The sequence below is a fragment of the Miniopterus natalensis genome, chromosome 4 (genome assembly GCF_054644295.1).
Source record: "Miniopterus natalensis isolate mMinNat1 chromosome 4, mMinNat1.hap1, whole genome shotgun sequence".
Taxonomy (NCBI): domain Eukaryota; kingdom Metazoa; phylum Chordata; class Mammalia; order Chiroptera; family Miniopteridae; genus Miniopterus; species Miniopterus natalensis.
In genome coordinates, this window is record NC_142084.1 from 39,287,515 (window position 1) to 39,313,763 (window position 26,249).

Consider the following 26,249-nt stretch of genomic DNA (forward strand, 5'->3'; position numbering starts at 1 on the left):
GTGTCCCTAAGTTTCACATAGCTAACAAGGGGCAAAACTGAGTTTTGAAACCGGATCTGTCTAGTTTGCTAAATTGTGGTCTTTCAACATCATCTGGCCTGAAAAACATGAGATAATCCTCAATTATCTCCCAGGATCATCTTATAATAACTGGACCATAGAGTTCTGCCAAGCTTCAAAACCATTCTATAAAAGAATAATACTCAATTATTGACTGAGAAACAACTAGGAGGGGATGAATGAATGAATAAGGGTGTTTTGATAGCCATACAATTGTATCAACACTAAAGTTTTATTAACAGTAAGACAATACTCTAGTTTTTTCTTATCAATTCCAACTGAAATTCACCCTCACATATATGATCTTCCACACACAGGCGTGTACCCATATATTAACTACCTCCCTCCATACACAAACTCATCCGAACTGTGATACACAATACTCCCAGGTTCTAAGCTAAAAGTATTGTCTATTATGCTAGGCCACAAAGAAGTGAAAAGTTATCAGTACTACAAGTATCAAGATATATAAATTTTTTGCAAAGAAGAATTTTAAAAACAAGTTGAATAAATTAATATAGTAATATTTTCAAAACAATTTGATCTAGTGAACCAACAACATGTATCCCAGCAAAAATTGTATTGCGATTACCTCTGTTTTTGCTTTATAAATTTCAAACAGAAGCAATTTGTTCAATTGGTAGGTTAAAGTGCCCTAAAAGCAAATGCCTATTAACAGGAGCATTTCCAAAACTCAATTACTACTCTCAAATTCGCTGCTATGAGAGCCTTCAGATTGGCTAGGGTGACTCTCAGGGCTTCATTCACTCACTGATTAGTGGAAATGTTCATAAAAATACTTGTGCAATTAAGATAGAGCTTTTACTGAAAATATTGGCTTGGCAGTTAAGATGTACATAAATAACTTCTTTTTTTTAAAGCCCACTTATACCCCCTACTCTACACAGTTGTTATCATTACTATTGTATTAGTTTAAAAGAACAAGTATTAGGGCTAAGAAGTAGAATTTAGAGTCATCAATCTTAGGTCAGTTTTGCTTGTATTTTATTTTATTTTTAAAAATATATCTTTATTGATTTTAGAAAGGAAGGGAGAGGGAGGGAGCAACAGAAACATCAATGATGAAAGAGTCATTGATGGGCTGCCTCCTGCATGCCCCCGACTGGGGATTGAGCCAGCAAACTGGGCATGCGCCCTGACAGAATCGAACAGTGATCTCCTGGATCCTTGGTCAATGCTCAACTGCTGAGCCACGCCCAACTGGGCTTTGCTTGTATTTTATATAAATCAAATCAAAATAAATACCATAAGCACAAAAAAATTTCAAGAACAGAGTCCAAAATCAAAGGAAGTATCCAAGTTAGTAAACTATTACCTTAGTTAATGAGGGACCTAATATTTTGATACAGTGGGCTAACATGATCAAACAGATTTTATGCTATTAATGGAGTCATATCAGGAAAATTAAAATTGCACTTCCAAAAGTCACACAATAATGATGCCACTGATACTGTAGTTTCAAAGGATTAAATCCATATATTTTATCCAATGCCAATGGAAATGTCATTAAAATAAAAAACAAATAACTAGAAAATCCACCTAGGCTGTATGCTCTGTCCAACTTTGCACAATTGATACTGAAATGCCAAGTATCGACATCAATTTAAAAAACAAAAACAAAAAACCACTTCATGCTTAGATCCAGCAGTATGGAACTGAATCCAAGACAACTATTTACTATCTGTTACTAGAACATGCCTAATAAAGATAAGACACATTTATCTAGCATGGTCTGACCTTGTGCAGTCATGAATGAGTAAGGACAAAGCAAGCAGCCAAAAACAAAAGGAGAAAAAAAAGTACAGAAGTACACAAACTTACACTGACTGAAAAACCTACTGTGCACTTGGTATGTTACAGATGTTTTTACACACCTTACCTCATTTAGTTTTCGCAACCACCCAAACAAGATAAGTATTGTGGTTCTTGGTTTTTAAGTACATAAACAGAGGCTCAGAAAGAACAGAAAAATTTGCCCTGTATAACAAAATAAAGAATTGATAGTAACAAAATTCCAACTCTGATCTGACAGACTCCAAAACCCACAATTAAAGCAGCATGTGGTAAAGACAATCTAGAAACATGTTCCCTCTTCTGGCTTAGGTCGCATCCTTCTGTCCCATTTTGAATACACTATTCAAAACTCAGACTGCAGATTGTGAAACAGACAGGGTTTCTGCCCCATAAGCCAAGGTTAACAGAACTCCGCGTACAATGTTAGTACAATATGACTCTAGGGGAACCGCAGCAAGTTTCAAATGACTACAACTTCAGGTTAAATGGAGTTCAATGAGTCATGATAATTCCATGCCACCGATCATCCTGATCTTAGTCAACAGAATCTTTTCAAATTTGAATTCCATATCTGCCTTAGATAATCCTCTCAACACAAAGCAACTCTTCATACAAAATACGTTTTTTAAAGCCAGAAACACCTCTCGATGCCTTACACTAATTTTCTGAGAAATGATAAAATTTTTAAATGGATAAAGCTAACGTTTAACAACTAGAGATGTTACAAACTAGCTGAGAATAACTGACTTTGTATCCTTTTATCACCTTCAGTGTGAACCAACTGCCTTAAACACTGAAGTAGGAGAGTGAAGGCAAGCAGAGGTTTCCCTTCATTCCTGTTTGCTCTTATTCGCTAAGTTAACCTGAGCTCATCACCTTTGGTCCACGACAAGAGGCAAGTTATGAGTCTCCTAGATTCTCCCAAGGTAAACTACAATCTCTTTAATCATTATCTTCTCTAAGCACAACACCCTATGAGCTCTCTTCCGACTTTTCTGATACCTGAGGACACATCTTGCTAACAGATGCACAAAATAAATCGGGATACAGCGCAGATTCTCACAGACACAGTTCACACTATGGGGCTTGATGGAGAGATGCTGAATAGAGTTTCCCGGGAAGGAGCTTGGTGGGACCACATTTGCTGCCCAGGATATGTGCTACCTCTTTAAAATGTTCTCTGCAAAACAAACCCTGAACCCCACTTTTGTTTTTCGTCTTTTTTCCTGAAAGTAAAAATTCTGTTTGGATTTCTTTTGGTTAGTGAAAACAGGTACTGACAAAGGTCTTTCATGAAAGTAAAGTGAAGTAACACATACTTTCAAAAAGTGAGGAATGCCTATATTGTCCTTTTATTCAAAAAAGACTTTACATTTTAGCACAGTTTTAGATTCCCAGCAATATTGAGAAGGTACAGAGACTTCCCATATACCTCCTGCCCCCACAAGCAGAGCCTCCCCCACTATCAACATCCCCCACCAGAGTGATACATTTGTTACAACTGTTGAACCTACATGACACATCATCATCACCCAAAGCCCGGGATTTACATTAAGGTTCACTCTTGGTAGTGTACATTTAATGGGTTTGGACAAATATATAACGGCATGTGTGTACCACACCAGTATCATAGAGTATTTTCAATAGCCTAAAAATCCTCTGTGCTCTGCCTATTCATCCCTCCCAATCACCTCCAACTGCTGGCAACCCCTGATCTAAACTGTCTTCATACTTTGACCATTTCCAGAATGTCACATAGTTGGAATTACACAGTACGTAGCCTTTTCAGATTGGTTTCTTTCACTTAGTAATATTCACTTAAGGTTCTTTTGTGTCTTTTCATAGATTGACCGCTCATCTTTTTAGCAGTGAGTAACACCCACTGTCTGGATCTACCAAATGTTTACGCCAAAAGCATTAGCATTACAAGTATCAATCAATTTTCAATAGAATACATTTAAATAGTAAACACTTTTAAAATACATTTCAAAAATCTATAGTTACTTTATCCCATCGTTCACCAGCTCATTTCCTCAGCTACACACTTCAATTTTCCTTATTAATGGAAAGAAATGTTTTGGTAACTTGTAATTTAATGTGACTTTAAGGGGAAAAAATGAAGGAATATGAACTGCATGTTGATTCCCAGCTATACCACTCATTTCCCGTTGGACAACGGACACACTTAGCCTCTCTCTCATTTGTATAATAATCGACTTATACTTGATTAGAAGTTGTTAACTGGTGGCCCTTGGCCACATTTAGCCTGTGGACATACCATAATTGCCCAGCATGTTTTTAAAATTGGGAAATTTAACACTGAAATCTAGATTTCTGATTTCCCTTTAAAAAGTATAATTGGCAACAATGGACCTACATTCCCATGTGCAAAAAAGGCTCAAAATGAATAGTAGTTGTCTCCTTGGAGAAAGTACGAACTTGTGGTGTTACATTAATTCTAGTTTCTTTCACCTCTAACTTTCTTACATTTGAGTTAGCCATATAGCAAAAGGCTCATTTAACCTAATTATCAGCTTTATTTGAATATAGGGATAGTAATTACATCTGACCACCACTTGCGCTTTGGAGAGGCAAAATGAAATAGTGAGTAATGCTTGCTTAGCACAGTGACATGCATGCAGAAAGTGCTTAATAAATAGTAGAGGTAACAATGAATACAAGTAATGGTGAACACAATAACTAAAATACAATTCTATGATGGTCCACTGAATCTAAATCAAAACTGACATGCTGATTCTTCTCTTCTGAATGCAGCACTGGTCCCATCAAAAAAGAAAATCAACTAAATCAACTATTTGCCTCTAATCTTTGAAGATTAATTCTTCACTTACCACATATAAAATAAGAGGCTGAGAAAAAAAATGAAGGTCCTCGGTGGGCTTGCTTCTAATAAGATATACTTTAAAATCATCATGATACAGGTTTTCAGCAGGTGGTTTTCAGCAAGCAGCTCTTTCTGCTGCTGTTACCATTCTAATCAGGGCCATTTTAGCTGCCAAGAATAAAGATTCACTCAACAGTTTCTACAGGAATAGAGGGCTTACTGAAAAGGTCATATACCCAAGGAAACCTTGGATAAAGAAAACTGGGTATGAGAGAGGTCAGTAAATGAAGAATATGGGGGCACAGGCCACTTGTCCAACTCCATTTCCCCTCCTGTTTATGCCTCTGTCCCTCCATCCCTCTATTCATCCCACACATCCTACCTCGTCCCGTACCTTATACTTCTACCCTTCTAACTTTAAAACTTGGGTTTGTCCATGGCCCTTCACTTTACCCACCCTCTTCACGTCACTATCTATCTGCATCAAGTCTTGCTGCTAACTTGCCTACTTCTTGTGAGTCATATTTCTGAGAAAGGCAAAATATTAAAAATAGAACTACTGTATGATCCCACAATCCCACTCCTGGGTGTACACCCAAAAGAACTGAAACAGGGTTTCTAAGAGATTCTGCACACCTGTGTTCATGGCAGCATTATTCACAGTAGTGAAGAGATGGAAGCAACCCAAGTGCCCATCAACATATGAACGGGTAAACACGATGTGGCATATTATACACAAAATGGAATATTATTTAGCCTTAAAAAGGAAACAAATTCTGTCACATGCTAAATGAACCTTCTTGAGGAAATCGTGCCAAGTGAAATGAACCAGTTACAAAATGATAAATACGGTGGTATGAGTGCACTTATATGAGGTATCTAAAGTAATCACATTCATAGAAACAGAGTAGAATAATGGTTGCCAGGGACAGACAGGAGGGGAAAATGAAGAGCTGTTTAATGGATACAGATTTTTAGTTTTGCAAGATGAAAGAAAAGTTCTGGAGATCTGTTACACAACAATGTGAATGTCCTTAATACTACTGAACTTACAAATGTTGAGATGGTAAATGTTATTGTATCACAATTTTAAAAATTTTTTATTCTTCTGAGAAGGAATTGAATTTGCACAGATAATCTTTTTGAAGGAAACTAAACAAGCATGGATCAGTGGCAAGCCTAAGGACTGACTGCTGGTATATCTTCAAGTGCCTACTGTTTCCAGCACTGTGCTAGGTTCTCAGTCAAGTGCCCAGCCCTGCCCTGCTCAACTGGTCATACTCACTCAGTAGACCTTCCTTATATAAAGAGGCTAATAATCTGTATCTCTAAAACCATGTCTGCTTCCCCTTTTGTAAGTACATATTTCTATTGCATTATATCCTGCCATAAGGTTAAATAACAAGTTTTTTCATTTTGTTTTTATTTTATTTGCCTTTGGCTGTTACTACTCTCACACTGTCTACAAGGAACAGTGCAGTTCTTCCAGAACGGCTGCTAAAGAGCACTTGGAAAAGTGACCTTGCAGCACAATGCTCTTGAAAGAAATCTCACCAACTTCAAATTTTACTTAAATGTGCATCAGTAGTACAAAACCTTCCAATGAGAAGCATTATGAAACAAGAATCCCCTTCAGAATCTTCTTACTTGGCACAAATACTCTGGTAGGAAAAGTTGAAATTCCTGCTATTAAAACAATTTCATTAGTCTCAAATCTACAAATTTAGAAACTATTACACCAAAGAGGGATTAAACTACTTTCAAGAACTACCTTAGTTCAGAATTACATTAAATAAATTGCTTATTAAAACACACTTAACTGAAGCTTATAAAGAAAATGTTTTAGTCCCTAACTCTATATTCCTGACCATCCTCAGCTTCTGTGACATCATATTCTCTTTTTTTAAATTTATCTTTATTGTTGAAAGTATCACAAATGTTCCCTTTTATCCCCTATTGATCCCCTCCCTCTTACACCCCTCCCCAGAGGCCTTCACCACACTATTATTTGTGTCCATGGGTTATGCATATATGCATATAAATTCTAATGTTAATTTATCCCCACCCACCCACTCACCCCTGCCTTCCCTCTGAGATTCGTCAATCTGTTCCACGCTTCTATGGCTCTGGATCTATTTTGTTCATCAGTTTATTTTGTTCATTAGATTCCACTTATGAGTAAGATCATGTGGTACTTGTTTTTCTCTAATTGGTTTATTTCGCATAACATAATACTCTCCAGGTTCCACCAGGCTGTCTCAAAGGCTAAGGGATCCTTCATTTTTACAGCTGCATAGTATTCCATGGTGTAAATATGCAAGAACATGCTTGATATGATTTCAGTCTTCTCAAACTTGTAGGACTTGTTTTGTGTCCTAACATGTGGTCTATCACTGAGAATGTCCCATGTGTGCTTGAGAGGAGTGCATATTCTGCAGCTATGGGGTGAAATGTTCTATAAATGTCAATTAAATCTATCTAATCTAGTGTGTCATTTAGAGTCACTATTTCCTTGCTGATTATTTGTCTGGAAGATCTATCCAGTAAAGTCAGTGGGGTGTTAAAACACCCCGACTATGACTGTATTACTGTTGGTCTCTCCCTTCAAGTCCTCCAGAAGTGTTTTCTTTTTCCAGCCTATGTGAGTCTTTTGTTCTGAGGTGGGTCTCTTGTAGACAGCATATATTTGGGTCATGTTTTCTTACCAATCAGCTACCCTATGTCTTTTGATTGGAACATTTAATCCATTCATATTTAAAGTTATTATTGATAGATACTTATCTATTGCCATTTTATTTCTTTATGCCTATGTTTCTCATTTTCTCTAATTCAACTTCTTATTACAGTAGTCCCTTTAACATTTCTTGCAATGCTGGTTTGGTGGTGATAAACTCCTTTAGCCTTTTTTTGTCTGGAAAGCTTTTTATTTCACCATCTATTTTAAGTGAGAACTGGAGAGAGTAGTCTTGGTTTCAGATCCTTGTTTTGCATTACCTTGAATACTCCATGCGACTCCCTTCTGGCCTGTAGAGTTTCTGATGAGAAATCAGCTGACAGTCTTATGGTAGCTCCTTTGTAGGTAACAGATTGCTTCTCCTTGCTGCCTTTAAGATTCTCTGTTTTGAATTCTTGGCATTTTAATTATGTGTCTGGGCGTGGGCCTCTTTGGATTTTTTTTTGCTTGGGACTCTCTGTGCCTCCTGAACTTGTGTGACTTTTTCCTTGACCCGGTTGGGGAAGTTTTCTGCCATTATTTCTTCAAATAGGTTCTTTAACCCTTGTTTACTTTCTACATCATCATTTCCTTTATAGTTTCCACTCCTTTTCTCATGCTGTTGAGCATCCTTATTGTCAGTATTCTGACCTCTGTATCTGATAGATTGCTTATCTCCATTTTATTTAGCTCTTCCTCTGGAGAATTATTTTGTTCTTTCATTTGGGGCATGCTGAATTACCTGCAGTTCTGTCATCATGCCACACTCTCAGGCTTCCACACCTTTATGTGCACTGTGTCCCCTTTTAGAATGCCTCCACTTCATTCTTCACCAGCATGCTTTATATTTATCTTTAAGACTCAGTTGAACCATCACCTCTTTTAGAAAAACTTTTTAAATCATTGCTCTAATATTCCATATCTTGCCATAGCCCCTGTATTTACCTCTGTAATTGTTGATATTTACTTGCCTATCTTAAGAGCAGAAACGAGGACTGTATTTGCTGTATTCCCGGTACCTAACATAGTACCAGGCACCTAGCAGGCCCCAAATAAATATTTACCAAATAAAGCACCAATCTCTCTTGTATGGGAATGCCAAACTACAGTTCTTTAAAAACCTACAGTCTAAGTTTATGGTCTAAAAAAACCACAAGAGATACAAGAATATTTCTCTCTTAAAAATATATATGATATTCTATTATACAAAATAATGTAGTTTTAAAAGGAAATATAGCCCAAATGCATAGTTATCTCAACTCCATTTTAGAAATAATGTATATAATTATGAATAACTTTTTAATTGCATATGTTACTTTTAAGAGAAGGATAAGAGAGAATAACATTTGTGGCCTAAAAATTATGTGTATCACACCAAAACATTCTCTACTCATTCCAAAAATGTTCTCGTTAGTTATAAAAACTAATTTTTTTTTTAAATCCTCACCCAAGGATATTTTTTTTTTTTATTGACTTTGAGAGAGAGGGGAAGGAGGAGGGAGAGAGAGAGAAACATCTATGTGAGAGAGAAACATCAATCAGTTGTCTCCCTTACATGCCCTGACGAGGGATCAAATCCGCAACCTAGGTTTGTGCCCTGACCAGAAACTGAACCCACAACATTTTTTTTGATGTACAGGACAATGCTCAACCAACTGAGCCACCAGGCCAGAGCTATAAAAACTAATTTTTAAAAAATATGTTTTCATTGATTTTTAGAGAGAAAGGAAAGGAGAGGGATAGAGAGACGGAAACATCAATGTGAGAAACATCAATCAGCTGCCTCCTGCATGCCCCCTACTGGGGACAGAGCTTGAAACCCAGGCATGAGCCCTGACTGGTAATCCAACCGGTGACCTCTTAGTTCATGGATCGTTGTTCAACCACTTAGACACACGAGCCGGGCTATAAAAACCAATGTTAAAAAATACTTTCTTTTAGCTCAATTCAATAAAAACCATTTTTTCCAAAAAGTCAATAAATTAAACGCTCAAATCAATTTATGTTTGTAGATGCTGCCTAAATCATTCCACTTTATATCAAGTTGTTTAAAACAGGCCCTATATAAGAAAGTAAATGTTAAGATCAATTGACAGAGTCAGAGCCTTTGCATCTTCTTATTCTACCACACACATTAATGGAGCTCAAATTATAATAATAAATGTTATTTTAATAGAAGAGCTGACTTATTAACCACTCCTGTCAAAGTACCATATATGGACTCCCATAGCCAGGCCACTGATTTAATATACAAGGTAGAGAGGCAAAAGGCTGGTTTACGTGGAAGAAAGGAAAATATAGTTACAGCTCTCTTAATATTGAAGACTTGTTCAAGCTACTTCTTTAAAAAAAAAACACTTGATAACAGCTTTATTATCTGAAGATAAAAACAAGTCTTAAAATTCAGTTGTGTTCAGTCTTGTGATCCATCAATATTTTATCCTTTTGCCACAAAATTTGATGACAAATTTTAGAAGCAAAATGCTAACAATGAACCAAAGGACACCTTTCATATATGCTGAAAATATCTGCTTAACCTTACTTAACAAGTTGTTTTTCATAGAACTGTATGAAAATAATTTTGAGAGCTGTGACTGTATGTCTAATAAACCACTTTAGTTTTATATTTAAGTACAAATACTTCTACAATAGTTTTTAAAAAGAAAAATATGGTCAGCTCTCTGTATCCAGGAGTTCCACATTTGCAGATTCAACCAACCAGGATTGAAATAAAAAAATCAAAAAATAAATACTTGGGGGGAAAAATGTTATGTTGTTGCTAATATGTACCATGTAGTTAGGCCTCCGATGGTTGCTTCTATACCTAACATGTACAGCATTTCTGCCTTGTCATTATTCCCTAAGCAACACAGTAACAGCTATTTACACAGCATTTACACTGTATTAAGTATTATATGTATTTTAGAGATGATTTAAAGTATACAGGAAGATTATATGCATAACCAATGGACACAGACAACAATGTGGCGAAGGCCTGGGGTGGGGCAGGGGCTGGGGGGAGGAGAGTAAAGAGGTTGACATATGCATTCTAGAATAGTAAAGGAAGGGACTGATCTCTTCAGAGAGTTTTTTCAACAACAGTAACAAAGATCTAGATATAAAGTCAGGCTTCAGAACTGAAATGAAGGAAAGCATATGACAGAAAATGAGTAATTTTTGGATAAATAGGGTAGCCATTAGCTTTTCTCACCCTGAACTAAAAATTTTTTAGTTACTACTCAAATCAATAAAATTACAGAAAATAGGTTTTTAGAGTTTCAAGTAAACAAATCCATAATTTCTAGTAAAAAGGAAAACCTATTAAAACACGCCAATACACACTACACCCTCGAGTGGGCAAGCATCCATGGAAAAATATAAAAAGATTTAGTTGGATTTTCCACTCAGTTAAATCAGTCCTATAACTAATGAGATGATGGCTCTAAAACCTCAAAGTTCATATTATTTTAATCACTTACTATCTGAGTTAGAAGAAGTAAATATTTTTTAAAAATAACAATTGAGATCTTACAGAGGAGTAATGTAAGAAATAAAATCATGATCTGCTTATATTTCCTTAAAAAACAAAGTGTTATGAGATTCTTATTTCTTTAACTTATAAGGGAAAAAGGTAAGGAAAATAAATCACATATAAAGATGTATAATTAAAAGATGAAGTATCCTTTATATCATGAACTGCAAAGGCAGCACTAATATTTTAAAGCAAAATATAAGAATTATGGTTCCTTAGTGAGAACTGTGGCAGAAAAGCACTATGTTCATTAAGTTTTTCAGGAAAACAACTTACATTATCACCTGGTAATATTTAGTATTACTGGTCTCATGAGGCTATGTGGTCACTACACAGAAATATAAACACACTTAGAATAAAATTAAGACACTACCTAAAAGAGCCCTTATTCTATATGGCTAATGTTTTAGCACTTAAAAAATATCATAGAAGCAAAGACTAGATTAAAAGTATTCCACAATGATCCAAATGTCACATAAAGTTTCTCCAATTTACAACAGAATACAAAACATATATTTAACAAATAAATCCAGAAATCATGTATAAGATGTACATTTCCAAAAATGTATCAAAGAATTTTTTATATATATTCTCTAAGAAAAACTAGTACAACCTTATAAGACGACTTCAGTTCTCGAGCTTACTAAGAAGCGAGACTTATAATTAAAGGACAACAGTGACACCTAGCGACCATTTCAAACATATACCATGCACGTCTTCAACCAAAACTTCATTTCCAGTGCTCCACATACTCCAACCTGCCTAAGGAATTATAGCGCAAATCTTTAGTTTTAAACCAAAACAAGGTGACTCTGCTCCCAAACAGTTTCTCAAGACGCTGACCCATTCATGTGATAAATACAAAATGTAGAGACAGGGTTTTAATATAAACATTAAGTCAAATAAGAGTCCAGGCCACAAATTAACTGAAAGTCTTTCAAAATCATAGGTGCTTCCCAGATCTCTCAGAACCAATGAATTTAAAAACTTTTAATGATTATTTGAGCTCAATGATTGTTCTGACAAGAAACAATGCTAAGGTCCAGAACTTCACAAGTATACAATTCAAAATCATTGAAAATATCTCTCAAATGTAAATATTTTAAAACTAAAAAAATTCAGGTCATAAAACCACTGTTCTAATAGCTTCAAAAAGATATACAGAGGAAAAATAAGCTATGGTATATCCAAACAATGAACTACAACTCAGGAATAAAACAGAATGAAGTAATGATACATGCAACAACGTGGATGAATCCAAAAAAATTTGGCTGAGTAAAAGAAGCCTTACATAAAAGTTACACCCTGTTTGATTCCACTTATATGACATTCTATCTAGAATAAGCAAAATGATCTATGGAATGAATACATACATACATACACACACACACACACACAAAATCAGAACAACAGTTACCTCTGAGGGCAAAATGGAGATGGAGATTGGGAAAGGACATGAGGGAATTTTCTGGGGTAATGGAATTGTTTTATATCTTAATAGGAGTTGTTGTTACACAGATGTATGCATTTGTTAAAACTTACCAAATAATATACTTAAGATATGAGCAAAATTTATATAAATTTTACCTTAAAAAATGAACCTAAGCAAATATTAATAACTCCAGGTATCATGCATCATGCTGAAGTATTTGTGGTGATATGTACAGATACCTTCAACTTACTCTGATATTTTGATATACATATAAAAATTAGATGGATTAATAGATTATAATAAAGCAAATATAACAAAACATTAGCAATTATAGAATCTAAGAGGTAAACATATTAGAATTCACTATAAAATTCTTCCTCTTTTCTGTATGTCTGAAAATTTCCATAATGAAATATTGGGAATAAAAGTGACAGAATTCAAAAGAAAATTTAAAATATTATAATAAATTAAAAATGTTTTCTTAAATAGCAACAATTTTACTTTATATACAGGGGTGGGCAAAAATAAGTTTACAATTATGAGTAAATGAAACAGAGTTTATTCTTATATTATTATCTATTTATTATTGTATTATTTTCCATACAAATGACTGTTTTTCTACTTTTACCCACCTCTGTATTAACATTTTAATCTCTCTGAGTGTCAAGTATGACCATCTTCTAAAGAGCATGACTTATAGGATAACATATATATTTTAAAATTTGAAAACATACCCGAATTTCTTGAAGGTTGTGGAAATTATTTCCTACTCTGACTGAGATTTTGCTTGGAGTATAACTTTCATCAGATTTGTAGTCCGCATAAATACATAATGTCTTCACCGTTGTTTTTCTCCTAAAAACAGTAAAATAAAAACATGACCTTTATCATATGGAAAGATTTTATCCAAAACATCTTATCTTCTGATTTTAAAAATCATTGTTTGCTAAAATGAGTATTTAAATCAACAATTCCAGTGTTCTTTACTTTTAACAATGATTTAAGAATATGTAAAAAACATAGATACACATTTTACTTATATAGACATCGCTTATTTAGAACAAGGTCACGAACAAGATGTGAGCAAAGGAACAGTTAAACCAAAATAGGCACCTTAGAGCATAAGCAAGCGCAGAGGACTTTAGTTCTCCTTCGTATTTCAGACAAAAAGGTTACTCTAACAAGCATAGCTTTCTTCAGTAGTTAATTACTTAATTTCCTATGTTAATACTTGAAAATAGCTAAGTGACAAAATAAGTCTAGCAAAAAGAAAACATTTTTTTAAAAAAATAAAAAGTATAATTTATTCCTTAATGCAAAAAATAAAATTCTATTTTAAAAGTATACATATTTAAAAAGGTAAGCAAAGACTGACTATATAACAGAAAATCTCAGAAAAATGCAAGTGACTAAAAAACATAAAAATACATTGAAATTCTAATAACCAAAGAAATAGAATTTAAAGCACACATAGACATCAGTTTTGTTATTATATTGCAAAATAGTAAAATGATTGATAAAACCCAAATTTGATTAGAAAAAGGTACTTGCATAGCCAGTCAGTATGTACACAGCCTTTGACCCACAAATTCAACTTCTACGAATGCACTAAAAAACAATACAGCTAAGATGCAAATATCCATCTTAATAGGGTATTAATTATATCTATTCAATGATACACTATACGACTATTTAAAATAATCACACAGAGTTAGATAGAAAAAAAATGGATTACAAAACAGTATATACAAAAAGACTGAATTCTGGGGAAAGCAAAATATTTTGAAGGCATATAAACATATATATATATGTACAGAAAAATAATTACATAAAATCATACAAAAATGGAAAGAGTGGCTATTTTGGTGGGGTGCAACTATGGGAGATATTTATTTTCTTCTATATGTTGTTTTTTTCAAATTCTTTACAATAAGCATGTTATTTTGGTCATTAGAAAAAAAAATAGACAATTTTAAACATCAACCCCCCCCCAAAAAAAACCACTAAGAAGTCCATTTAAACATGCTTTAAAAGTTAAGTTCTGGTATAAACTGGCACTAACTTAACAACAATGAGCTCCTTGAACAGAAGTAGTCTGTGTCAAAAGTCAACCTATAAAAACAGCAGGGGATCTTCAGCTCTTAGTGAGGGGACCAAACTTCTGTAGACCAAGCTATTCATCAGAAAGAAATGGGGAAAGTTAAGGACTTTCCCTCAAATAAAAAAGACAGGTGAAGATGTAAAATGCTAAATACCCAAGAACTGCTGACAGGATAAATACCATTACCAGGTTTTCAAAAGAGGCCAGAGGTATCAAACTGACATCTTTCTATTTCTGCAGGGCCAGGAAGGAATATGAGAGGAAGCGAAGGAAGAAGGGGAAATTCTGAAGGGCACACAAAAGATCTTTTCCCTGATGAGCCATAAGCAGGCAGTGAAAGGTCTCTCTTATTACAGAAAGATCAAAGATCATGACTATTACTCATAAGGACTTCTTTTTTTTAATGAAAGCAGATTTAAAGGACCAAGCTTTTTGCTCAGAATAATTTTATCTCCAAGTTAAATTCAGAATAACTTAAGCACTGGGACCTACAAGATAATCAGGGTGAGGTTAGAAAGGCAAAGAATAACAATACTAATCAGTGTAAAAAACAACAGCAACAGCAGCAAACAGCAAGTGAATACTCTGTGCCTGGCCCAGAAGTAATAGTTTACATGTATTATCTTATTTACTCCTCAACCTTGTGACATAGGAGCTACCTGTATTATCACTTTCATTTCACTGATTAAAAAAACAAACAATAATACTCAGGTTAATAATTGGTTAAGGTCAAAAAGCTAGTAGGTGAGCATTGTAAGAGTTCAAACATGTGTCTGTCTGCCTCACACAATCTTAAACTATCACCTTCCTATTAATTGTAGTTATTAAACAGTCACTGACACCAGTCTACACTAATATATGTTAAGTATTTATACTTCTTTAACTTTTATCTACAACATAGGATGTTATCCTAAGGTCCATGTATCCCCAGAAATCATATGTATAATTTATGCTATATACATTGATTCATTAAATGTGCAAAGGAAACTGACATCACCAAAAGTTTAAAACTATTACTCTAAAAGGTACCCATAAAGCCTTTTAAAATTATTTATAAATTTATCTCATGGTGAATTTAAAATAGCAGTGCATGTGGGAAGATTAGTGCACAGATTATGAGAAATACTATCAGCCACTCAAATTGCTCAAATCACCATTATAATAATAATCACCATAAACTGAATGCTTTCTATATGCCAGACACCCTGCTGAACTCCTAGGAAAAGGCACTGGAGGAAGGGAGAAGGAGGACAGTAACCCTTTCCCATTTCTGATGACATAAGTAACACTCCCAGCCTCTCTCTATTGTCTCACCCAACTCCCTCTCTGCTGAGAAAGAGCTGCAGGCAGGAAGCAAACATTTGCTTTGTTCCTTCCTGCCACAAATATAAGGGCAGGCCCTACTCAGTCTAGCACTTTCATAACTGGATGGGTAAGTCTGTGTAATTCTAAGGTTCAATATTAGGAAAAAACACTTGACTGCAGATATAAGCCCCTTCCTCAAACATCAGCTTTGTCAGTTTTATAAGAATGATATTTTGGTCTCCACCTGCTGATTCTTGAATAATTTCTCAACTGATTTGGAACCCATGAAATTTCAACAGAAGACACTAGTGACAGATACTCCTAACAGCCCCCTTTCCCTTTTATCTTTATAACATCTCGCTAAAAGATTAATTCTACGGCTTCCCTTAAGGATAGGTATGACCATGAGACTAAGTTATAACTAGTAAGATGTACACCAAATGATTGAGTGACATAAAGAAAGTTTCTTTAAGAGGAAGGCACACCCCTTACCTTTCCCACCTACTCCTTCCTGCTGCCTGGAGGACAGAACCCGTGAGCCAAGAACGGTGGAACGAAGAGGGAAGGAGCCTGGTTCCACAAGACACTGTGCGGCCGCCATACACTCTGGAACTGCCAGGCTCCAGGCTCCTCTTATATGAAGAGGCACAAGAAATAAGTTTCCACCTTGTTTAAAACACTGTTATTAAAACCTCTGTTACTAGAAGTTCTCATTCCTATTTAATATAGCATATTATGCCCACATTACAGATAAGGAAACTGAAGCTCAGATCAAGTTAAGCAACTAGTCCTCATTTACACATCTAGTAAAGCACAGAGCCAGATTTTGTTTTAAATATTTTTATTGATTTCAGAGAGAGGAAAGGAAAGGGAGAGAGAAATAGAAGCATCAATAATAAGAGTCATTGATTGGCTGCCTCCTGTACATCCCCTACTGGGGATCCAGCCAGCAACCCGGGGATGTGACCTGACCGGGAATCGAACCATGATCTCCTAGTTCATAGCTTGACACTCAACCACTGAGGCACACCAGCCAGGAGCAGAGCCAGGTTTTGTAGTCTGTATGACTATAGGATATTAAGAGTAACTCTAAACTCTTGAGGTCCAAGACTTACAACTAAAAAACAAAATAGTTATAAAATTGTTTATAATTTCCTGTTAACATGCTAGATATATTATTACCAAGAGACTGAGACATAAAAGAAACAGAAAATCTGCATACTTTCCTAAAACAAAAAGCTAACTAATTTATATACATAAAATGAGCACACTCTTCTTTGTTCCTGGTATAAGTAGACAACTCCCTCTCTGTGTGAAAGTTTGTTTCTAATCAATGCTATCAGGATGTCAAAGTGAAAGTTTTTTCTGAAGACTAATTCAACAAAGACCATGTTTTAACAGAATATACAAGACCTTAATGCAAATTTTTCAGCAGATACGGTTAAAAACAAAAACATAACAAACAACAAGTCAGGAATGCTTCCCTATGAAGAAATAACTGTTACAGGGCTTGCTCTTCTACCACAAACAACTAGAGTAAACAGACAACATACATGGAAAACTGTCTGCAGACACTAAACAACAGGTAGGGTAGGACCATGAGTCCTGAGAGAAAGGAAACGAATGAGGTGAGCCCTGTGAAAAACCAATCTGGTAGTCTCTCAGAGTTGAGGAAGGAGCTATACTGAGGGCAAACTCCAGAAATCCACATGGAGTTCCCTTGAGTCTTTGAATGAATACCAATCTGCACATGGATAGTGTGACACTGCACAAGGACATGCAAAGAACAGCAACTGCTGGGGAAAGAACAATTACTGGGAAGCAATAAGCAAAACAGAGGTGACACAGGGTAGGGAATCATTAGAGTTTTAACAGCCAAAGTGGAGAGTCCAAATACCTCTTCAAATAACTAGGACTCTCATCTGAGATCCCAGAAGGATCAAGATTTGTAAACCACAAGGCTAATCTTGCCCTAGAGGAGTGTGATCTTAAAGAGTGACAACCTGGGGGGACCTCAAGGCCCTTTCAGGGAATCAACAAAGTCACAACTATTTTCCTAATAATACTAAGATGTTATTTGCCTTTTTCAGGATCATTCTCTTATGAGTATACAGTAGAGTTTTCCAGATGCTGTCTGACATGGGATGTTGTAAAAGGTTTAATGAAGAAACATATATGAGACTCCAACTGTCTTCTCTTAAGTGAAACACTAAAGAGATCCATAAAAAAAGTAAAACAATAACATTCTTCTCACTATTTTCCCTTGTTTGGGAAGAGACAGTAATTTTTCATTTAAAAATGTTACTTCTGTTAACATAATAGGTTATTATTTAATTTTAGATGAATAAATGAATACCTTAAAATTCCTCAGCTATAATTTTTAGTTCATAATTAAATAAAATAATTAAATAAATTAATTAAATAATTTGGTAAATATTTACATAAAAAATAAACAAAAGATCTTTGGAGACCTCAACAAAAGTTTAGAGTAGTACTAAAACCAAAAAGTTGGAGAACTGGTGCCCTAGAGCAGGGATCATCAGCAAACCACAGCTTATAAGCCAAATGTGGCCTGCCACTTGTTTTTATAAATAAAATTTTATTGAAACAAAGCAACACCCACTCACTTACATACTGTCTATGGCTGTTTTTGCACTACAATGGCAAAGTTGAGTGGTTAGAACACCCTAAAACCTAAAGCCTAAACGTTTGCAAAGCCTAAAACATTTACTATCTATCCTATTACAAAAAGTTTGCTACCCTCACCCTAGAGTAAAGGGTACTCTAGATTCACTGTAAAGAGGCTTAAAAATCAAACTTCAAAAAGATCAAATTGATTTTTAACTAACTTAACTGCCTGCCAGAACAAAGTCCAATCCTCATAAAAAAAAATTTTTTTTTTTAAATCCAGTACTAACAAGGTAAAATATACTATATCCAACAGCCAATCAAAAATTACTCACTAATCAGAAAGAACGTATGTGCTCTTATGTTCACAGCAGTACAATTTATAATAGCTAAGATCTGGAAACAGCCCAAGTGCTCATCAGCAGATGAGTGGATAAAAAAGTCTGTGGTATATTTATACCATGAAATACTATGCAGCTGTAAAAAAGAAGGATCTCTTACCCTTTGGGACAGCATGGAGGGAACTGGAGAATATTATGCTAAGGAAAATAAGCCAGTCAGAGAAAGACAAGTACCACATGATCTCACTCAAATGTGGAATCTAATGAACAATATAAACTGATGAACAAAACAGATCCAGAGACACAGAAGCATGGCACAGACTGAGGGATCTCAGAGGGAAGGCAGGTGTGGGGGCACGGGTGGGGAGAGATTAATCAAAGAACTTATATGCTTATAGGCATAACCCATGGACACAGACATTGGTAAGGGGAAGGCCTGGGGTGGGGCAGATACAGGGTGGAGGGAATCAATGGGAGGGAAAATGGGAGGGCATTTGTAATACTTTCAACAATAAAGATAAAAAGGAAAGAGAAACAAAAGTTACTACAAAGGCCCTGGATGGGTGGCCCTGCTGGCTGGAGGGTCATCCTGTACACCAAAAGGCTGCAGATTCGATTCCCAGTCAGGGCGTGTAAGGGAAGCAACCGATTGATGTTTCTCTCTCACACTGATGTTTGTGTCTCTGTCTCTCTCTCCCCCTTCCAGTCTCTAACAATCAATAAAAACATATCCTGGAACAAGAACTAAAAAAATTACTACGAGAACCAGAAAAGGTGACCCATAATAAAGAAAAATCAGAGGTGATGGAACCAAAAGGCAAGGGCTTAAAGAAAGAAAATATAAGTATCTACCTATAATTTACCTATAGGTGTATAACAAACCACCTCAAACTTAATGGCTTTTAAAAAACAGTCATTAGCTTCTTTAGGAATGTGAATCTGGGCAGGGCTCAGAGAGGAAGCTCCAGAGCATCGGGGTGGCAGCTTCACTTGAGATCTGGAGAGTGTGCTTCCAAGGTGGCTGATGAATGCGGCTGGCAAGTTGGTGCTGGTTGTCAGCTGGGAGCTCAGCTGAGGCCTGGGCTGTGGCTCATTTTTTATGAGCTTCTCCATTTGATGTGGGTTTTCTCACAGCATGGGAGATGGATACCAGGGGAGAGAATAACATAAAAGGGAGGGAACAAGGAAGAATTTGTATTGCTTTTTATGACCCAGCCACAGAAATAACAGCGTCATAACATTCATACTCTATCAGGCAAGAAATCCACAAAGGCCTGGCCAGTTTCAAGGGGGGATGGAGGACACAGATGCCATCTCTTGATTGGGTAGTTGCAAAGTTGTAGAAGAGCATGTGCAAAAGGAAATAATATTGTGAGCACAATGGAAAATATAGTCTGCCATAAATCTCTTCAAAGAATTAAAAGAAAACATGAAAATTAGAGGAGATGAGAGATATTTAAAAAACCAAATGGAATTTCTGGACATGAAAAATAAATCTGATTAACAACAATTAATAATAACATAGAACAATTATAACCAATCAATGATATATGACACTAAAGCCACAAGCAACATAAATAACTGAAGTTCATCAAAATTTAAAACTTTTGTAAAAAGGAAACCCACAGATGGTAGAAAACATTTGCAAATCCTACTTGATAAGGAATTAATATCCAGGATACATAAACAACTCCTAAATCTCAACAAGAAAACAAAAAACGCCATTAAAAACTAGGCAAAGAACTTGAATAGCCATTTCTCCAAAGAAGATGCCAATTGTTAAGATTGATAGATTAAAAAGTAAACAGGCAAAAAGTAGAACAGTGGTGACCAGAGGCTGGGGAAAGAAGAATATAGGAAGTTACAGCTTAGTGAGGACAAAGTTTCAGTTGGGATGATGAACAGTTCCAGACATGGATGGTGGTCACAGCTGTACAACAATGTGAGTGTACTAAATGCTACTGAACTATACACTTAAAAGTGGTAAATGGTACGTGTATTTTACAATTAAAAAAATCACTGAAATTCACCATCTCAACAGACCAAAAAGAAAAAAACCATATAATTATATAAGTAGATGCTGAAATGGCATTTGAGAAAATCCAACAGTATTCATTTTTAAAAAATGTAAGAACACACCCTGGCTGGTGTGGTACAGTTGGCTGGAGCATCTTCTTGTACACTGAAAGGTCGAGGGCTCGATTCCCAGTCAGGGCACATACCCAGGTTATGGGTTCGGGTGGATGCAGGAGGCCGCTGGTCAATGTTTCTCTCACATCCATGTTTCTCTCTCTCTCTTTCTCTCTCCCATTCTTTCTCTCTCTAAAACTAATTTTAAAACATCCACGGATGAGGATTATAACTATATATTTTTTAAAAAGTGTAAGCACACTAGAAATAGAAGGGAACTTCATCAACCTGCTAACCTAATGGGCCGGGCTATATTAGTTTCTGGCTAGTAAGGATAAACAATCCTCAGCAGGAGGCTGGAACTATGGCCAAAGGCCTGGGCGTGAGGAAGGAATAAACGATGAACGCATCCTCATCAGGAGGCTGCAGGTGAATCACCACAGCAGCATTAAGTGACTGTGGAGCAGATTCTCTCAGCCACAAAAGCATCCATAAGATACAGTTAGCTTTAAACATATAGCCACATACAGAGAGCACCAGTGCTAGATCACCAGGATAGAATTGGCAATTATGAATATTCCTTCTCCACTTCCAGACTAGCAGGCCTGAGTAGTTCAGAAATTAGTTAATAATACGGGAGAGGACAAATAAAAGCAAGGAAGGGAAACAGAAGCAAACCACACCTTTCCTCTCCCATTTGCAACAGACTCAACCGCAGGGACTAAAAGCCTTACAAGAAACTAAAGCAAGTCTGAGGCTTTCACTATTAGCTAGGACTGAATGTTTTCATTTTTAATCTATCTTTTGCTATTTGAAATGAACAGAAAACTGTATATGTTACCCCAAATATCATACCTGCTCCTTACCGAGTTCTCATCCAGGCCAAGTAAAGACCTTGCCTCTGATTTAAGCAGCAATGAGGTCTAAGAGTAAATGCTACTTTGTGCACTACTCCTTCACCTTGACACATCATTACTACACACTAATTATTTCTAAAATCTACATGCTTAACTAGCTGACAAATTGATACAAGAAATAAGAGTTGTGAATGGGAGAACATCTAAGGAGTTAAATATTTTATAAAGTTCACACTGAAATTCTTTCAAGTTTACTTGTAACATTTTTTTCAATACAGAAAATCATTTCTTTAGTACATAATGCATTAATGAAAACACATAGAAAATCAAATGGAAGAAACTTGAACACTGGGCTTACATAATGGAGGCATGAAAGTTGGCTCCCTAAGAGGTAAAACATTTACCCAACCCTAAATTATGTCACATGTCTTATTTTTAGTCATAATCTCTGACAATAAATTTCTAATATTTCCTTTTTGTTTTTTTCTATTCATATTCAATGTGTAGTTGACTAGTAAAGTCCAATAATATCTGGTTGAGGTTAATATTTTCTAACATAATCATAATTGTCTTAAGTTATTAAGATTAGTAACTATTAATTTTTAAATGGCATCAGCAGCCCGGACAACGGAGCTCAGAGGGTGAGCATCGACCTAGGATCCAGGAGATCGAAGTTTGATTCCCAGTCAGGGCACATGCCGGGGTTGCAGGCTCAATCCCCAGTCGGGGGTGTGCAGGAGGCAGCCAGCCGATCAATGACTCTCTCATCATTGATGTTTCCATCTCTCTCTCTCTCTCCCTCTCTCTGAAGTAAATAAAAATATATTTAAAATAAAATTAAAAATAAATGGCATCAGCACTTCGATTTTTTTCCACTTGCTCTATTTTTTAAAAATAAAGGGAAAATGCCATAAACTATTCAATAATTAAACAAAATTTTTGTACAAAGATGTCTAAGTGCTAAAACTGCAGTGCCATGATGCAATGGGTCCTAGTATTCACCTGTTAACTAATATTTTTTAAAAACTTACAACTTTACAAAATTATGAAATATAAAAGTTATGGACAGTCTGCAACTTGGGGAGGAGGGAAAATTAATTTGTGTGATTTGGTTTAAGCAATTTATACCCATACATATGTATATATATGATTCTATGATCCTAATAAATTTATAAAGTACTTTTTGTTCAAAGTGTTTTAAATAACTACGATACGTATTTATGTCTATCAATGTTCTCATTCAAGTAGATGCTCTTTTTTTTTTATTATTTACCTCCATTGTTAAACAATCAACCATTCTCTTTAAAACAAAGCAAACCAGGAGAACTTTTCAATATTTTTCTTTACATTCTTCTGTTCTTCATTATTTCAATAAATTGTTTTTATTATTATTTGTTCAATACACTGGTCTTCTGTATAAAACTGTATTTGCTAGAAAAACCCTGCTATTCTAATATAATACAATTACATTAGGACACTCATACAACTTTTAAGCAATAGCTTTCCTTGTTACAGAGAAGCAATTTACCCTAGGCTACACAATATGATAGTTAAAAGCTCAGGCTCTCATGTCAAAGTACTTCTATTCAAATTACAATTCTTCCACTCATTCGCTGTGACCTTAGCAAGTTACTTAATTTATCCAAGCCTCTGCTTCTGAAACTACAAAATAAGGATTAAAAATAGCTGTAAAGGTAAAATAAAATGAGTGGGTAAGACATTTAGCAAAGTATATGGTATTTTAAGTCATTTAAAAAATATTTTAGCTGCTGTTTTAATTTCTGGTGTATACATATTTAATACTCTAAGACAGGAGTTGGCATAGCCCACTGGCTGAACCCTGCCCACCACTTACTCTTGTAAGGTCAAGTTTAATTAGAACAGCTAAATTCAGTCCTTATGCATTGCCTACAGCTGCTTGCATGCTATAATGGAATAACTGAGTTGTAACAGAGACCAGATAGCCCACAAGGCCTAAAATATTTACTATCTGGCTTTTTCATAAGAAATTTGCTGATCTGTAATGTAGGAAGATAAAAACAAACTAAAAATATAATGCTACGGAATGATAATATAGATGGTATAAATGGAGCAAGATAACCAAGTTAACTGATTTCTATCTAAGTCAATAAATTCAAAGCAATTAGCAAACATATGGCTGTTCTCCTTTTCCACAAAAAAGCAAGCATTTCGAAACTAGAAAAGTGCCCAGCCAGTGTGGCTCAGCAGTTGAGCATCAACCTATGATCCAGGAGATCAATGTTCGATTCCCAGGCAGGGCACATGCCCAGGGGCGCGCAGGAGGTAGAGAATCAATGACTCACTCTTATCATTGATGTTTCTATCTCTCTCTCCCTCTCCCTCCCCCTCCCTCTCTTTGAAATCAATAAAGATATATTTTTTAATTTTTTAAAAGCAATTAACAAAACTAAAAATGTCCTTAGTGCTTCTAAGTTAAAAATTTTTTTCCAAATGGAAGGCACTCCAGGTGTACTTAATGCAATCCATTTAGTCATTGTATTGGGTCATAAGCAAAGTATAGTTTTCTGAAATAAATCATATTGAAAAGTATATCTGAAAGATATCTATGTAAAAGAAACTGTGTAAGGCACCATGAAGAATTCATAAAGGATAGGACAGAGTAAACTTTAAACACCTTCTAGTTAGCAGAAAAATAATGTCTAAGACTTTTCAAAAGCAGAGTTGAGTGCATTTCTTTATAATTTCTATATGTTTTAAACTTTATGTAAGTAAAATAGATTTCTTTGCCCACTTATAACCTACACAAATTGAAAAATTCAAAAATGTATTACTTGGAGAACCCTAAAGACTCCACCAAAAAACTACTAGAATTGAGAAATAAGTTCAGTAAAGTAGCAGGATACAAAATAAATACTCAGAAATCAGTTGCATTTTTATACACAAAAAAATAAACCATCAGAAAGGAAAACTAAGAAAATAGTCCCATTTACAACTGCATTTTTAAAAACCACCTAGAGATAAATTTAACCAAGGATGTAAAAGATCTGTACTCAGAAAATTATAAGACACTGAAAAAAGAAATTGAAGATACAAATAAGTGGACGAACATACCGTGTTAATGGACACAATTAACATCATTAAAATATCCATATTACCCACAGCAACCTATAGCTTCAGTGCAATTCCTACCAAGATACCAATGGCGTATTTCACAGAACTCGAACAAATATTCCAAAAATTTATACGGAACCACAAAAGACCCCAAATAGCAACAGTGATCTTGAGAAAGAAGAACAAAGTTGGAGGAATCACACTACCTCATATCAAACTATACTACAAGGCCATAGTAATCAAAACAGCATGGTACTGGCATAAAAAGAGACATATCGAGCAAAGGAACAGAATAGAGAGTTCAGAAATAAACTCATGCCTTTATGATCAATTCATATTTGACAAAAGCGGCAAGAGCATACAATGAGGTAAAGACAGTCTACTATTCAATAAATGGTGCTGAGAAAATTGAACAGATATGTGCAAAAAAAATGAAACTCGACCATCTTCTTACACCATATACAAAAATAAACTCAAACTGGATTAAAGACTTAAATGTAAGACTTGAAACCATAAAAATCCTAGAAGAAAAGATAGGCAGTAAAATCTTGAACATTTCTCTTAGCAATATTTTTTCTGATATATCTCCCTGGGCAAAGGAAATAAAAAAATAAATAAACAAATGGGACGGCCAATAGACATATGAAAAGATGCTCAAGGACACTAATCATCAGAGAAATGCAAATTAAAACCATGAGATATAACCTCACACCCGTCAGAATGGCTATTGTCAATAAATCAACAAACAACAAGTGTTTTTGAGGATGTAGAGAAAAGGGAACCCTTGTGCACCTGTTGGTGGGAATGCAGATTGGTGCAGCCACTGTGGAAAGCAGTATGGAATTATCTCAAAAGTATAAAAATGGAACTGCCTTATGACCCAGCGATTCCACTTCTGGGAATATATCTGAAGAAACTGGAACACTAATTTGAAAAAAATATATGCACCCCTTATGCTCATTGCAGCATTATTTACAATAGCCAAGATTTGGAAGCAGCCCAAGTGCCCATCAGTAGATGAGTGGATAAAAAGCTATGGTACATTTACACAGTGGAATACTACTCGGTTATAAAAAAAAAAAAAAAGAAGGAAATCATACTTTTTGCAACAGCATGGATGGACCTGGAGAGTATTATGTTAAGTGAAATAACCCAGTCAGAGAAAGGCAAATACCATATGATTTCACTTATATGTGGAATCTAATGAACAAAATACACTAATAAACTAAATAGAAGGACTCACAGATACAGAGAATAGATTGACACCTGTCAGAGGGGAGGGGGTTGGGGGGCTGGGTGAAAAGATTAAGCAAAAAAAACAACAAACAAAATACAACTCACAGACACAGACAACAGTTTGTTGATTACCAGAGGGAAAGGGGGGCTGGAGGGAGGTA

General features: G+C 35.4%; 1 protein-coding gene across 3 annotated transcripts in view; it reads right to left on the minus strand.

The window, feature by feature from the left end:
• Positions 1-26,249, minus strand: part of ANAPC10 (anaphase promoting complex subunit 10) — a 49,705-nt gene that overhangs the window by 20,915 nt on the left and 2,541 nt on the right. For all 3 annotated transcript variants that reach the window (XM_016206922.2, XM_016206921.2, XM_016206920.2), the window contains exon 4: positions 13,132-13,252. In XM_016206922.2, the coding sequence (XP_016062408.1) occupies positions 13,132-13,252 (121 nt within the window). The remainder of the gene's footprint in view (positions 1-13,131; positions 13,253-26,249) is intronic.